This window comes from Pseudonaja textilis, chromosome 3 (genome assembly GCF_049901715.1).
Source record: "Pseudonaja textilis isolate UNSWEBS1 chromosome 3, rPseTex1.2, whole genome shotgun sequence".
In the NCBI taxonomy this organism is placed as follows: domain Eukaryota; kingdom Metazoa; phylum Chordata; class Lepidosauria; order Squamata; family Elapidae; genus Pseudonaja; species Pseudonaja textilis.
The window spans coordinates 111,702,063-111,716,914 of NC_141992.1; the positions used below are offsets into that span (position 1 = coordinate 111,702,063).

At 42.4% G+C, this 14,852-nt stretch overlaps 1 protein-coding gene across 5 annotated transcripts in view; it reads right to left on the reverse strand.

Annotated features, from left to right (window-relative positions):
• RALGAPA2 (Ral GTPase activating protein catalytic subunit alpha 2) overlaps nucleotides 1–14,852 on the reverse strand; it is a 164,378-nt gene that overhangs the window by 121,143 nt on the left and 28,383 nt on the right. For all 5 annotated transcript variants that reach the window (XM_026700983.2, XM_087930639.1, XM_087930642.1 and 2 more), the window contains exons 9-14: nucleotides 7,657–7,856; nucleotides 6,372–6,584; nucleotides 5,207–5,380; nucleotides 2,721–2,849; nucleotides 745–893; nucleotides 7–118 (exon numbers count right to left, since the gene is read on the reverse strand). In XM_026700983.2, coding sequence (XP_026556768.1) covers nucleotides 7–118; nucleotides 745–893; nucleotides 2,721–2,849; nucleotides 5,207–5,380; nucleotides 6,372–6,584; nucleotides 7,657–7,856 — 977 coding nt within the window. The remainder of the gene's footprint in view (nucleotides 1–6; nucleotides 119–744; nucleotides 894–2,720; nucleotides 2,850–5,206; nucleotides 5,381–6,371; nucleotides 6,585–7,656; nucleotides 7,857–14,852) is intronic.

A 14,852-nucleotide genomic window follows, 5' to 3' on the forward strand; every position in this document is an offset into this window, starting at 1 on the left:
ACATACCCGAAATAGTGAACCCGCTAAACTTTGACCAAATGCATCCTTTATTTGATCTTCTTTGGAGTTGCTCATGACAGCCTCTGTTATGCTAAGAAGCATTTGTAACATATGCTCCCTAGGAGAAAAATACACACACACACACAATTTTTATATGAATGTAAAAATTTGCTAATGGTATTTATCTTAACATTCTCTCATAATAATGTTGACACTACTGACATAGGTACTTCTAACAGCTCTGAAAAAGTTATAAAGAGAAGCAAATATTAGGATTGTGCACACTTAAAAAATTAATATGGATAGCCCTCGACTTACAACACTTAGTTTAGTGACAGTTCAAAGTTACAATAGAAGTGGTAATAATTGACAGCATTCTATTTGTTCAGTCATGAAAAACGTGTATTTCAAATAATCCTGCCTTATAACAATATGTTTTTCTCCCTAGAAAACAAAACAAATTATCAGTGGAGTTCCCAGGAAAACTAGATAGGAAACAGGACAAGATGAACTAATTCTACTTTATTGTAAGGCTATATTAATAGAATATTGCAAATATGAAGGCATAAACCTCCTGCCTTCGCTATTAATAGGTTGATCCATTTGGGCAGGTCTTTCTAAAATTTCTTTCTCTGATCATTAAGCGACTGCCAGCTCCTACCTCTCTTGTCTGATTGTTTCTTAAGCAGCATTTCCTCCTCTTTTTCCAAAGTCATTCATACATTCCAATACAAATAAACATACCAGGTCTTTTTATTCATTGGAACTTCCATTATCATGCGCCTATATATACTCAAAACTGCTCTGCAAGAATTTATCTGCTCTTTAAGAAGTTCAGGGGCTTCACTGCATGGTTCCAATAAAAATATGTTTGCAGAGTTTGTCAAAAATACCTTTATATTTTGAAGGAAAGAGAGGAGGAAGAGGGAAAGGGAGAGAGAGGGAGGGAAGGAGGGGAGAGAGAGAAGGTATATGAATCTATTCAGGTTATTTTGAATAATTTGAACAATATATTCTTCACAACATTTAGGATTAAATTAATCTATTCACAAACAGAAATCACCCTTACAATAAGTTATAAACAGCACAGTGTTGTGGTTAGCCGGCAGCAGGTACAGACAGCTGAGGAGACCGGGGACTCAGATGAGGGGCCAGGACCATTAGGGAGTGGACTGCTGCCTTCAGAGATTGTGGGGGCTGGCAGCAGTGATGAGGAGGTTCCCGAGGAGCCTGTAACAAGTGCGCATGCACGCAGGATTGCTCGGAGGAAAGAGCAGCTACAATAGCACGGGCGACTCAGGAGTAAGGCTGCAAGGTAATGGCCCCTCCTTCAAAAAGATAAAAGCCAGCTGTGAATGAATGTACTTTGCAGAAGGCAAAGACATTTTGAAACTCCAGCCTTGTGGACATTCCAGTATCCTCAATTTGCATTAGAAGATTCTTGTATTGCAAATTATTTCTTGTCTGTTATCTTTTGGCAAGTGTTGCACAGTTTGGCAAGGCTTGTGCTTATCACAGCTAATTATTTTGCAAAAGCATTACAAAGTTTCTGTTCTATTTGGAGTGTGTTTGATTCGTTGGAAAAGGGCGTGGATCAGAACACACAGTCCCTTACACATATTAAATAACAGCCAGCTGATTGTTGGGTATCTGCCACGTATGTGCGGGGGGGGGGGAGACACATGCGCAGAGGCATGCAGTGTGGGGGTCACACGCGCATGTGCAGGGAGAGTAGCAGGGAGAGTAGCATGCACATTGCATCATGGGTACAGGCACGCAAGCGCACACACACACACTTTTGACACGCAACATGGAAAAGGTTAGCCATCACTGATCTAGAGCATCATGCAATGAAACAACTGAAAATGGTAGCTTATGAACAGACGCTTAGAGTACAGAATTTTACATAGGTGAACTGTGACCATGTGACTGTCTTGCAAAAGTTAGCTTGAAAAAGGATGTAATGATCATGGGAATAGGCCCTGATCAACTAAAATATTGAAGAGCCATCATAAGATAATTTAATCACTGTCACGGTTCAGAGAGACAGTTGTTGCAGCGACTCATGGATATTCTCAATCTTGAATTACATAGAAAAACAGTTTTAAACAGTTCATTTTTAAAAATGTTTTGAGTATAAAATTTCTTGCCTCAAACATGAATTGATTATTTTAAGCAGCAAAATGGGCTGCCTTTGAGTAGTACTCTGGAGTGTACAGAGGATTTCTATTTATCTTTTAAAAATCACCACTTAGAAGTCTTTTGATCTTGGTTCATTTGATCTTTTTGGGGGGAGGGGAGATCACTTTGAAGAATGTGAAGGAGAAAAAGGACAAAATATAGATGCTAATTAGGGATCTTCTGGGGCCTTTTTTGGTTTTATGTTTTTTAAGTATTTCTGGGGCTATTTGTGTTTCTTTTCTACTTCCTTTTAATTTTTTGCAGCTCAAATATAGTCTGAATATTTTTATTTTCTATACTTTTGATCCACTGCAGGAGTCCACCCCAAATTTAGAATAATTCTAGTTACAATTAAGGTAACATCAAATGTGTCTTTTACTTAGCATTTATCAGTTCTAAAGGAGCAAGCTATTTCCTTTTGTCCAAAGCATAATTTCAGTTACAGTATAATTACATAACAAATATAAATACAATTAACAAGTACAAAATATATTACATAAATTAAGAAAGCTATCTCTTGTATATCATATATATAATACCTGCAGTGTAGCTTGAAGACCTGCTTTAACATTCTGGTTTTCATCTTCTAATAAGCATCCTCTGGTAACAGCACTAGAGAAGGAATAACTTCTTCCCCAACTTGAGGATCTTTTATGTCCAGACACAAGCTTTACAAAAACATATTAGTCAATATGAGTACCCAGAATGTAACCCCCCGTTTGCTCAGTGCAAATTTTAACAAAAGCATTAGCAGCTTTAATACATTTCCAAAAATAAACAAGCACTTAATGGTTAGAATATTTAAATACTCTATACCATAAATTATTTAACGTGTGTGTGTGTGAGAGAGAGAGAGGGGGGGTGGGGAGAGAGAGAGAGAGAGACTGGCAATATTTCACTACTGATTTACACATGCTTCATACAATATAAAGTACCATTTCTACTTGGATACTACCACTGATATAAAAGGTTAAGGGGAGATAATCTCCCAAGTATATGGGCCCACAGGGTCTATAATTGTCAACACAAACTTAGGGGGTTGTTAGAAGGAGAGGAACTGGTTCCATTTACAAAAGTCTATACCAGATTAATAAGACTTTTATCAATAAAGAGGTGATGATTTGATACTATTTGAATCAGATATAGTAATAATACAGAATGGAATAAAGACTGATGCAACAGATCTTGAATGAATTAGTGACCACGGCATTAGAACTCCTTTCATTTTCTTTAGTAATATGGTATAGACAGGGAATAAATATTTCCAGTGAAAAAAACAATGTCTGACAAAACATTTGTACAAAAAAAACCTAATTTTCTATTCGAATCAGTTTTACTGATTCATTTACTATCAACAGATAGTAAATACTAATAAGTAAATGTGTAAGTGATGAATTAATTTGATGAATTAATTTGATGCGAACCTATTGAAAATACAGTTGCAATTTCTTGACATTTCCATATAAGTTTAACACTGTGGCCTGTGTATCATTATTTGAACTCAGTATAAGAATACTGAAGGAAAAACTGAATCACTCAACATAGAAGGAACAGAAGGAGAACTTATTAAATTCTTAGGATACTAAACTGACAGAAATAGCCAACACTCCTGAAGAGACGCTCAGGATTCAAAAAGATCTCGACAAACTTATCTATCCAACAAAATGAATTTTAATGTGGACAAAAGCAAAGTTTTACATTTAGGCAGGAAAAAATCAAAGGTACAGATTAGGTTAGATCTAGCTTAGAAACAGTAGCTGTGAGACAGACTTTGGAATCCTAGTGGATGATCATTTACATATGATCCAGCAGTGTACAGCCACCGCCAAAAAAGCTAATACAATCCTGAGTTGTATAAAGCAGAGGCATAGAATCAAGATCATGTGAAGTATTAATACCGCTTTATAAAACCCTAGTAAAACCACACCTGGAATACTGCAACCAATTTTGGTCAACATACTACAAAAAAGATGTTGAGACTTTGGAAAAAGTTCAGAGAAGAGCAACTAAGATGTTCAAAGGCCTGGAGACTAAACCATATGAAGAAAGGCTGCAGGATTTGGGTTTAGCTAGTCTAAAGAAAAGAAGAATTAGGGGCAACATGATAGTAGTATTGCAGTATTTGAAGGGCTGCCACAAAGAAGAAGGGGTCCAATTATTCTACAAAGCATCAGAGGATAGGAGAAGAAACAATGGTTGGAAATTAACCAGAGAGAAGCAACCTGGAATTAAGGAGAAACTTTCTAATAGTGAGGACAATTAACCAGTGGAAGAGCTTGCCTTCAGAAATCATGGGCACTCTTATCACTGGAGGTTTTTAAGAAGAGTCTAGACAGTCACTTATCTGAAATAGTATAGGTTCTCCTGCTTGAGCAGGGGGCCGGACTAGAAGACCTCCAAGGTCCCTTCCAGCTCTATTCTATTCTAAATTTCTAAACAGATGCCTTTAGAAAAATATAACAGGATATCCTAAAAGTTACTTTTCTTAGACAAAAAGATTTATACTACTGTATAAATTTTAATATATCAACCCTTCATTTGGATAAAATAAGCATATGTTTCTCCCAGATTAACAATTAATGCAATCCTAAGAATAATATTTTAAGGCCAGTCATTTCTGATTTAAAGATCCAAAATTTTGTTGCCATATTTTGGATTTTTTGTCAAAAGAAATCAAAAGGAAAAGGAAAGCAAGACCTTGATTCTATTCTACTTTCCATACCCAACCTTCCATGTTCTAAGTATATACCGGTAATTAAAATTTTCCATTAATTTATTCAAATATTTTATCTATGGTAAATAGCACAACTGATAATTGAGGGAATTCCTCTGAAGTTTGAAAGTGACTAAGAGAAAAATGAGTACCGGAGTAGCAACAGATTATTAGAGAAAAAGTGGAACCAAGTTTTGTATATATTATTTACATTAGTCTGAGCATCTTCTTTGCTCAGATTATACAATTATTTACAAACCTCAATTCACATCACACAAACCCATTGCCTATTAATAAAGACTGGTAGCATACATGTTTGCCATTTGTCTCTTCTGTTGAGTGTTCTGTGATGACATCATCATCTTGAATAGTCTCCTTTGCATCTGGTTCTTGCATGAAGACGGGTTTTTCATGTAGTATCCATTTCCTATAAACTTTCACAATTTTTTCAGTTAAGGATATCTCTGATGGTGGCAGCAAAAAGGCCTAAAAGAGGAGTAATAGATATGAGGAGATTGAACTCAAAGTTCTCCATTTACCTACTTTAATCCATCGAGCTGTCATCCATAAAATAAAAAATAATTATAATATCATAGTTATGTAACAAAAGCACATCAAGACCAAGAGTTTAGAGATGGTTAGATGTACATTAATACTCATGTATAGCTTTTTTCAATGTCTATATGATGTCTATTTGTTTCATTTCTCTATCATCAGAGGAGCTTTAATATTTTTGAAAGGCACATGGTTTAGGACAATATTATAGGTTGAAAAACTAAGACATAGGAATTCAAATAATGTGGCAACAATTCTAACAGAAGAGGTATGTTGTACATTTGTGTCTGTTAAAAAGCTACACCTGGAGACAGGTCTTTTCTGCTGTGGCATCTGTGCTGTGGAATAACATTTCCGCTGGAGATCAGACTAGACCCATCCATGGTAGCTTTCAAATCTTCAAAATGTAGCTCTATCAATAAATTGGGGGGGGGGGGCAGTGTTCCTTAGGAAAATGGAGAATTAGTGAGATGGCTGTATTGTTAACACCAAATATGCTCTTTTCTAGTCTTTTAAAATAATATTGATATTCTTACTGTGGACTATTTTGATGTTTGGTTTTTTAGTGTGTTTTTTTATAGTGTACATTTGTCAGATAGGTGGCACAAATAAATGAATCAAGTCTTGAGATAAAATTCATACTGTATTACATTTAAGTACCTAAAATAAGCACTTATTACTGTACTATCTTATTAAGTACTTATTAGGCTGTGCAAATTTTAAAAAACTTTCTTAAATATTTTCAACCAAAATGATTAAGTAGACATTGGTACCTGTTATTATCTGATTGCAGAATAGAATACTTTCAATACAATACTTAAAATACTTTCAATACAATCTAAAACATTTTTTTCTATAAATGAAATTTTATGTTCCTCAGCTGATTATATTTATTTATTCACAGATGTCAATTTATACCAACCTGATGAAATACTTCATTAACAAAATTCACATAATCTCTTGTAGACAAAAATATTTGTTGCACCATTTCATATGCAGACCGGTGCTGTTCTTCAATGCTGCAAAAACTGGAATCACTGAGTATCCTGCTGTGGTTGATATGATTTTTCTCCTGATCTGATGGGACACTGTTTTCTACTTCAGGATTTTTATCTTGCACTGTATTACCCACTGTCTTAAGAAGATATGAGGAAACAACTATGATAATTTATGGAAATTACTTAAGAGAATTTAATCTAACTTCTAATTATTAACAACCAAATCACAGAAACCATTGAATGAAAAGTTCAATAAAAAGACTGAGTACATATATGTATGTATATATACACACTCATATACATATACATAAACACACACATAAACACACACATATGCACACACAATTTTGCCTGGCAACCTTCTTGCAGAGATGTGATATGATTTTGGGATTATGCAGCCTAGTGGCGACTATTTTACCAATGTTGAATTTATATTTTACCAACAAAGAAATTCAACACAAAAATAGTTTGCCATGAAAGTGACTTCCTGCGAAGGCTCCTGGATTGGGGCTGAAAGGTTAAAGTGGAAATAGTATGTTCCGTCCCATATTTGGGTAGACCAGGTTGTCCTGATAGACCAGTTTCACTGGAAAAACACTTCTTTTATCAATGGAAGCTTCTGGACAATCCTAAATGATAGCCTGCAGTTAAGTGGCAATTGCCATAATCTTTCAAAAAAGTATATTTGAGCATGGTAGGGCACAAGGGAAAACACCTTGATTTTAAACCAGGGCTGTCAAACTCCCAGCCCACGGGTTGGATGTGTCACATGCTGGCCACACCCCTGCCCAGTTTAGTGAAAGGGAAAGAAGTCCCGATACATCACATGATGTCACCATGACGATATGAGTTTGACACCCCTGTTCTAAACTATTCTTTGCTGCTGTTAAAAATTACAATGTCTTAACAAATCACAAACTCACAATGCATATGCGCACAACTTAGACATTCAGGTGCTAATTCAGGTGCCAGTTAAAGCTAACCTGAAATAAATGTTTAATAATGTTAACTATTAAAAGGATGTTATTCCATTACTAAAGTTGATTACTAGAAACATGATACTTATTTAAGGTATTAGGACTCAAAATATGTAATATTTTACTAAATGAAATTTAAGTTTATAAGCTCATATAAAAGTTAGTTTAGATAATGTAACTTGATGTTGATTCAACGTCAGAAATGCTAAACCAAATAACGCTAGCAACATACTTGAATGATTCTGGGTAGAACTTCCACACCATTTTTGGAAGATTGTGCTGCTGTAAGGTATTTCTTTTCCAGAAAAAAATTTACAAGCCATTTTATAAAAGTTACACGAGCATCCAGGTATGGAATTTTTGTACTATAAACATTTCCACCATCATAAGTTGTACTGACATATACTGATTTGGGGCGCAAGCCAGGGAAACCTGTAAAACACAAAACATGAAATTGAATTTTAAAAGCCTTATAACTGGACATTCACATTCCAGACAGTGTAAAATGGGCTGTCAGGACAAATGAGGGAAATATAAATGAAGATAATAATGTGCTTTCATAAGCAAAAAAGATCAAAAGGATGGTTGAAGCATGCAATAAGAACTGCACATAGTGAGAGTAATATGAATTAAGAGAGGTAAAATAAGTTACATGGGTGGGTTTGTAAAACAAACCTTGACCCTAAATATACATTTTTTAAAAAGTAATCTTAAAAGAAATTTTATAAGGTAAAACAATATTTTTTCAAGTATAAGTTGCAGATCAGAAGCCACGATAAGCCTACCTAGTAGGTCAGTTTCTGCAATTGGGCGTTGGTCTTACCTGACACGCCATTTCTCTTCGAGCTGCGATGATCATCCAGAGAGTGGGAGGTGCTCCAGTCTGCGTCTCTGTAGGCTGAGCTTAATTACTGAGGAATGCTCCGCCCTCCATCACGTGGTCCCTTGCAGCGTTCTCCAATTTATGCGAAGTCGAGAGGAAAGAGAAGGTCGCACTCTCATCTGATTAGACTTAAGGGATCACTGGCCGAAACAAGATTCCCCCAGACGGTGAAAGGAAAAGGGTGGGGCTGGATGATCCTCGCAGCTCGAAGAGAAATGGCGTGTCAGGTAAGACCAACGCCCATTCTCCTTTGAGCTGCTCGGATCATCCAGAGAGTGGGACATACCAAAGCTTGGCTGTCCTACGGGAGGGACTCCGTCTGGGGTGGAGGCTCCCGCGGGTCTTCGATAACCCGCTGAAGGACTCGTCTGCCAAACGAGGCCTCCGCCGAGGCAAATATGTCTATCTTATAATGCCTAATGAAAGGAGACGGAGAGGCCCAAGTGGCGGCCCGACAAGTGTCCGAGATTGGAGCCTGGGTGGCCCAGGCTGCCGAGGTAGCCGCACTTCTGGTGGAATGTGCAGTAACCCCGCTGGGAACTGGCAAAGCCTGAGACAAATAAGCCTTAGCGATAGTGGCTCTGATCCAGCGGCCAATGGTAGAAGGTGACACCTTGTGGCCTAATGTCTTGGGTTGAAAGGAAAGGAATAGGGATTCAGACCTCCTAAAGGGTTGTGTGCGCTTGATGTAAATGTGGAGGGCCCGTCTCACATCCAGGGTGTGCCATCGCTTCTCCCTCTCCCGCGAGGGATTGGGACAGAAGTTAGGGAGTGTGAGTTCTTGTGCCCTGTGGAAGGTTGAGTTGACCTTGGGCAGAAAGGTCGGGTCAGGTCGGAGAACTACCCGGTCAGCATGGAAGATGCAGAGGTCCTTTCTCACCGACAGGGCTGCAATCTCTGAGATTCGGCGTGCTGAAGTAACCATCACCAGGAACACGACTTTGAAAGTTAAGAATTGGAGGGTGGACTCCCTGAGAGGCTCGAAGGGAGGTTTAGTGAGGGCCACAAGGATCTTGTTAAGGTCCCAGGTGGGGTATCGATGCACGACAGGGGGACAAAGGTTAGTGGCTCCCCTGAGGAAGGCCCTGATGTGAGGGTCGTGAGAAAGGGGCCCAAGACTGTCGCCAGAGACGACAGTCGAGAGGGCCACAACTTGGCATCTCAAGATGTTAGGGGAAAGCCCTCTCCTCAGCCCGTCGTGGAGGTAATCCAAAACTTGAGCAATGGAGGGCGAAAGCGGATTGACCTGGGAATTATGGCACCACTTGCAGAAACTGACCCAGGTGGCATTATATATTTGGTTAGTTGAGGGCCATCTGGCGGCTAAGATGGTATTAATAACTTGGTCGGAAAGCTTCTCGTTTCTTAGCCATTCCCGCTCAACCTCCAAACGGCTAATTGGAGCCATTGGGGGTCCGGATGTTGTAGGGGTCCCTGGGAAAGGGAGATCCTGTTCGGGGGGATTTTCCAGGGAGGGGCAACAGACAGGTTGCCGAGGTCCGCAAACCATGGGCGCCTGGGCCAGTAGGGGGCCACTAGCAGGAGTTCTGCTCTTTCTTGGATCAGCTTCTGTATGACTCTGGGGAGCAGGGATAATGGGGGGAATGCGTACAGGAGCCCCAGGGGCCAGGGGCAATGAAGGGCATTGTGGTTCTCGGCCCCGGGGGAAGGGTATCTGGAGAAGAACCGTGGGAGTTGTGTGTTGAGGGGGGATGCGAAGAGGTCCACAGAGGGAAGACCGAAGATCATGGTTGCCTCCTTGAACAGGGACGAGTGGATGCGCCACTCGGACTGGTCCACCGTGGCCCTGCTCAGCCAGTCTGCTCGGGTGTTTGAGACCCCTGAGATGTGTTCTGCTTTGATCGAAAGGAGGTGACGCTCTGCCCAACGGCAGAGTCGTTCGGCCTCCCTCATCAATCGGATGGACTGGGTACCCCCTTGCCTGTTGACGTGAGCCTTGGCGGTGACGTCAGTGAGTATAAGGACATGCCGCCCGCCTACCTGAGGGAGGAAGTTGCGCAGGGCCAGATGAATGGCGTGGAGCTCCAACCAGTTTATACTGCATACCCGCTCAGCCTGCGACCATTTGCCCTGCGTCGTGAACGATTGGATGTGGGCGCTCCAGCCGGACAGGCTGGCATCTGTGGTGATGGTGAGGCGGTGGGGTTCCTTGAAGCAATGACCCTTGTTGATGGCGGGGTTGGTCCACCAGAGAAGAGATGTGAGGACCTTTGGAGGCACCTTGATTGTGGTCTTTGAATTGCTTCTGCCGGACCTTTGGAACGGGAGCAGGAGCCACTGCAAGGATCTGGTGTGTAAACGGGCCCAGGGAACAATAGAAATGCATGAAACCATTTTGCCTAGCAATTTAGACAAATCTAATAGAGAAGCCCTTTTTGATCATCGAATGAGTTTGACAGAATTTTGGATGCTAAGGAACCTTTCCGAGGAAAGGAAGACCTTCACCTGAACTGTGTCAATAACGGCCCCCAAGTGACATATCCGGGTAGATGGAAGCAATTGGCTCTTTTTCCAATTTACTAAGAACCCATGGCCCTGGAGGGCAGAGAGGGTAGCCCTGGTGTCCTTCTCTGCTTGGCGTTTGGAGTGGGACAGGATGAGGATGTCATCCAGGTAGCAGTGGAGTCGCACCGGACGGTCCCTGAGGTGAGCCGCCAGGGCCGCAATGACCTTAGTGAAGACTCTAGGGGCGGAAGACAACCCAAAGGGGAGGGCCACGTATTGGAAGTGGTGATGATTATAACAGAACCTGAGGAATTTGGAATGGAAGGGTCGGATTGGAATTGGGAATGGAATGGAATGGTCGATAGGAGGGTCTCGTGTATCTGGGCGGGAAGGGAGACTGGTAGAAGGGTCGGGAGGACCCTCTCCGAAAAGGCTGAGGGGTTCTCGAGTCTGGTCTCCGAAAAAGGGAAGGAAGGAATTTTTTCTTGCTCCTGGTTTCGGCAAGCAGGGGATCTAGCGCCGAACCAAAAAGCTTCTCCCCCTTGCTGGGGGCGGTTGCCAGCTTAACCTTATTTTTTACGTCTGTCTGCCAGGGTTTGAGCCAGAGCAGACGACGGGCCGTAATGGGAGAGACTAGTGCCCGGGAGAACTTGACCGTGTGGTAGGTGGCGTAGGCCGAAAATTCTGCTGCGGCCGTGATCTTTGCAATGTCCTGGTGTGCCCTTGTGTTAGAGGGGGGGACATGCTGTTTCAGTTGGCGTAGCCACTGGATCAAGGACCTGGTGAAGAAGGAGGCGGCCGTGGCCAATCTAATGGCCCAAGAGTCGGCTAAATGAGCCCGACATAAAGCTAGTTCGGACCTCTTGTCCTCGGGCTTGAGGGCCTCCAGAGGATCGCTGGGAGAGGAGGAGGATGCTAGGCCAACAATGGGCTCATCAACCTCCGGGGTATTAAGTAGGGAGCAAAAGCTTGGCTCGAGGTTAAAAAACCTCTTGTCCTGGTTGGATGGAGCAGGAGGGGCCCCCGTAGAAACCAACTGGTTCGAAACTAGGTCGTGAAAGATGGGTGGAGCTGGAATAACATCCCCTTCCACCACGGGTTGCCTAAAAATGGCGTCCTCTGGACCTTCAGCGGGGGAAGGGAGAGCAGAGGGGGATTGTACAGATAGACCAGAAGTGTTCTTGGCCTTGAAGAAGATAGATTTATACATGTGTGGTTTGAACAGCCCCACAAAGGAAGGTTGGTCAGGAGTGAGACCCTCGTCCTCAGACAGTTCCGCATCCATCGGATCTATCTCCGATAAGGGCTCCCCATGAAGAGTGGACCCCCATTCAAACTCCTCCTCCTCCCTGTACTGGTCCAAAACCTCCATCTCCTCCTCCAGTTCCCCTTCTGGAGGAGGGCTGGCCCCCTGTGAAGGTACCTGACCGTGAGCAGGGTCCGGTCTGGGCGAGGACCTGGCTGATAGCGACTCGTGTACGGGAGCCATCTGAAGGAGGCCTGGCTTGGACATCTGCTGCAGGCCTTGAGCAATCCCCTGGCGGATAGCCTGTTCCATCCAAGCCCTCATATGTTCAGGGATCTCGACTGTGGCGGGCTCCTCCTGGCGGAGACCGGCAGCCGTGGGGGTGAATGTGGCTTCGGGCATCCGCCTGGTCGATGGTCCAGGGACCTGAGGCTCCTGGAGTGAGCTGTGCCTGGAGAGGGGAGAACAATCTGGAGGAGGGGGCGGTGCATAGAAGTAGAAGGAATGGCTGGAGGTACTGGTTGAGACACCCTGGATCGTCTGTCAAATTCTTTCTCTAATGCCTTATGGCGTCTTAAGGCATCCCTTTGAGAGGCCTTGGAAGCCTCCTGAGAGGTTTCCTTAGCCTGTCTGCGCACATGGTGGGACTTAGATTTGGCCTTCAAAGAAAGGCGCTTAGCGGAATTATCGTCTGCCATTTTACAAGGGATTGAATAGAATATTATAGGCGGTTGGCACGCCAAGGATTCGACCTACAGGAGAGGCCGGGTATCCTTTAAGCTGGCCCGCGCCCCCTTTTAGAATTTGGTAAGAGAATAATCTGTAAAAATATGATTAAATAATTATATTATTATTATTATTATTATTATTATTATTAATATATTGTAATTATACGTATCTGAAAATATATTTATGCAGATATGTATATATATATATATATGCTGTGAGTAATTGCTCACAATTGGAATAGAGTTAAGCAACAGGTATAAAATTATAAAAATATTGTTTATTTATTCTTTATTACAATAAAATCTTACTGAACAAATCTGGTACCGAGTGACTACCAGGGTAGGATAGAGGTATTTGTCCAATTGGTCAAATGAACGCCTGAGACAAAAAAAGGCCTCTAGCAGCTTGCCCCACCCCCGAGAACAACCGGGAGGGAATGGCTGCAATTTTTCCTCGCCCTGAGCGCCGCTGCGGAAAAGCCAACACTCCAATACCAATTCTTTCCTTTTTTATTATTAAATTCAGCCAGCAATGGCAAAAAGGAAGCTCTAACAGGCTGGGAGGCCTGTGCCAGAGAGCTAAATAGTAACTTCGCAGCTATAGAGAGGCCAGAAGATGGCGCCCGAGCACGAGGCAGCGCCCAAAATGGCGGCCGCCTGCAAATCTTTCGTCGACGGGCCGCTCAGGACGGAACTAGGTCCCTCTGGCAAATTAACGCGCCTAGAGGGCAGCGAGGTAGAAATCACCCCTTCCTGGGGCAATCGGCGTTCGGGTGGGGGGATAACCAGCTGCGCTAAAGCGCGATCGATTCAGGCCGCTGGTGAGGGTGGCACAGGGAAACGGCAGGAAAACAAAGGAAACGAGTGAGGGGGGGATTAGCGTAGAAGCGCTGCTAAGCCGCCCGCTCTTTCCCCCTTGGGGGTGAAAAACCACGCACCCCTTCACCCAAGGCACCCCAAATGTGCAGAGGCTAAGGAAGACACAAATGAAATAAATCAAACCTGAAAAGAGAGTGCTTGAATCGGCCAAGGAAGGAGGTATACACACACACAGCCTAACTCTCCGAAGGCTGAGCATAAACTGGGGAACGCTGCAAGGGACCACGTGATGGAGGGCAGAACGTTCTTCAGTAATTAAGCTCAGCCTACAGAGATGCAGACTGGAGCACCTCCCACTCTCTGGATGATCCGAGCAGCTCAAAGGAGAATATCATTGTTCTCCGAAGTAGAATGAACTTAATGATTTACAATGTATTCCTCCTTAGCTGCTCACACTAATGCCACCCTTAATGTAGTAGCCTCCAGACTAGGCACAAACACCTCATCGTAGTCATTTGCTGTCTGATTGAACCCTTGTGCTACTAATCTGGCTTTATGGATAACAGTCCCATCCACACCTGTCTTTAGCTTATAAATCCATTTACACCCTATGGCATGTTTACCTGGTGGTAATTTAACATTTTCGTATACCTCCAGTTTTTTAAATGATTCCAGTTCCTTATTCATTGCTTCCTGCCAAGCAGCCTGATCCTTAGCAGGATACAGTTTTAGTTCACTATAGTTACTTGGAACTGTATTCACTTGGCATACAACACTAGCCAGATATCTATCAGGTGGTCGTGTTACTCGAGTTGAACGTCTTGGTAATACAGGGCTTACTGGTGGACTTTCTTGTGCCACCTGCTCCTGTTCTTCTACTTCCTCTTGTGCCTATTCTCCTACTTCCTCCTGTGCCTGTTCTTCCTCTTTAATGGCTATTCGTGGTTTACTTATTTTATCTTTAGGGACTACTTTGGAGTCAATAATAACATCATTGCTGGATTCCTGTTCCAGTTTATCCCACCCAATGTGCTCAAGAAATGTTGTGCTAGCACTACAATAAACATGAGCTGTGCCTTGATCTCAAAATCTAAACGATCTATGGTTGGCTTCATAACCTACAAAAAATAACTTCTTAGCTCTATGTTGCCCTTTCAGTCTTACTTGTGAGGGAATATGCACCCATGCTGGAGCTCCAAATGTGTGTAGGTAACTTAAATTTGGTTTTCTGCCATGTCAACAAGTGAATGGCAATTCTCCAATTGTTGTGTTAACTACATTGTTTA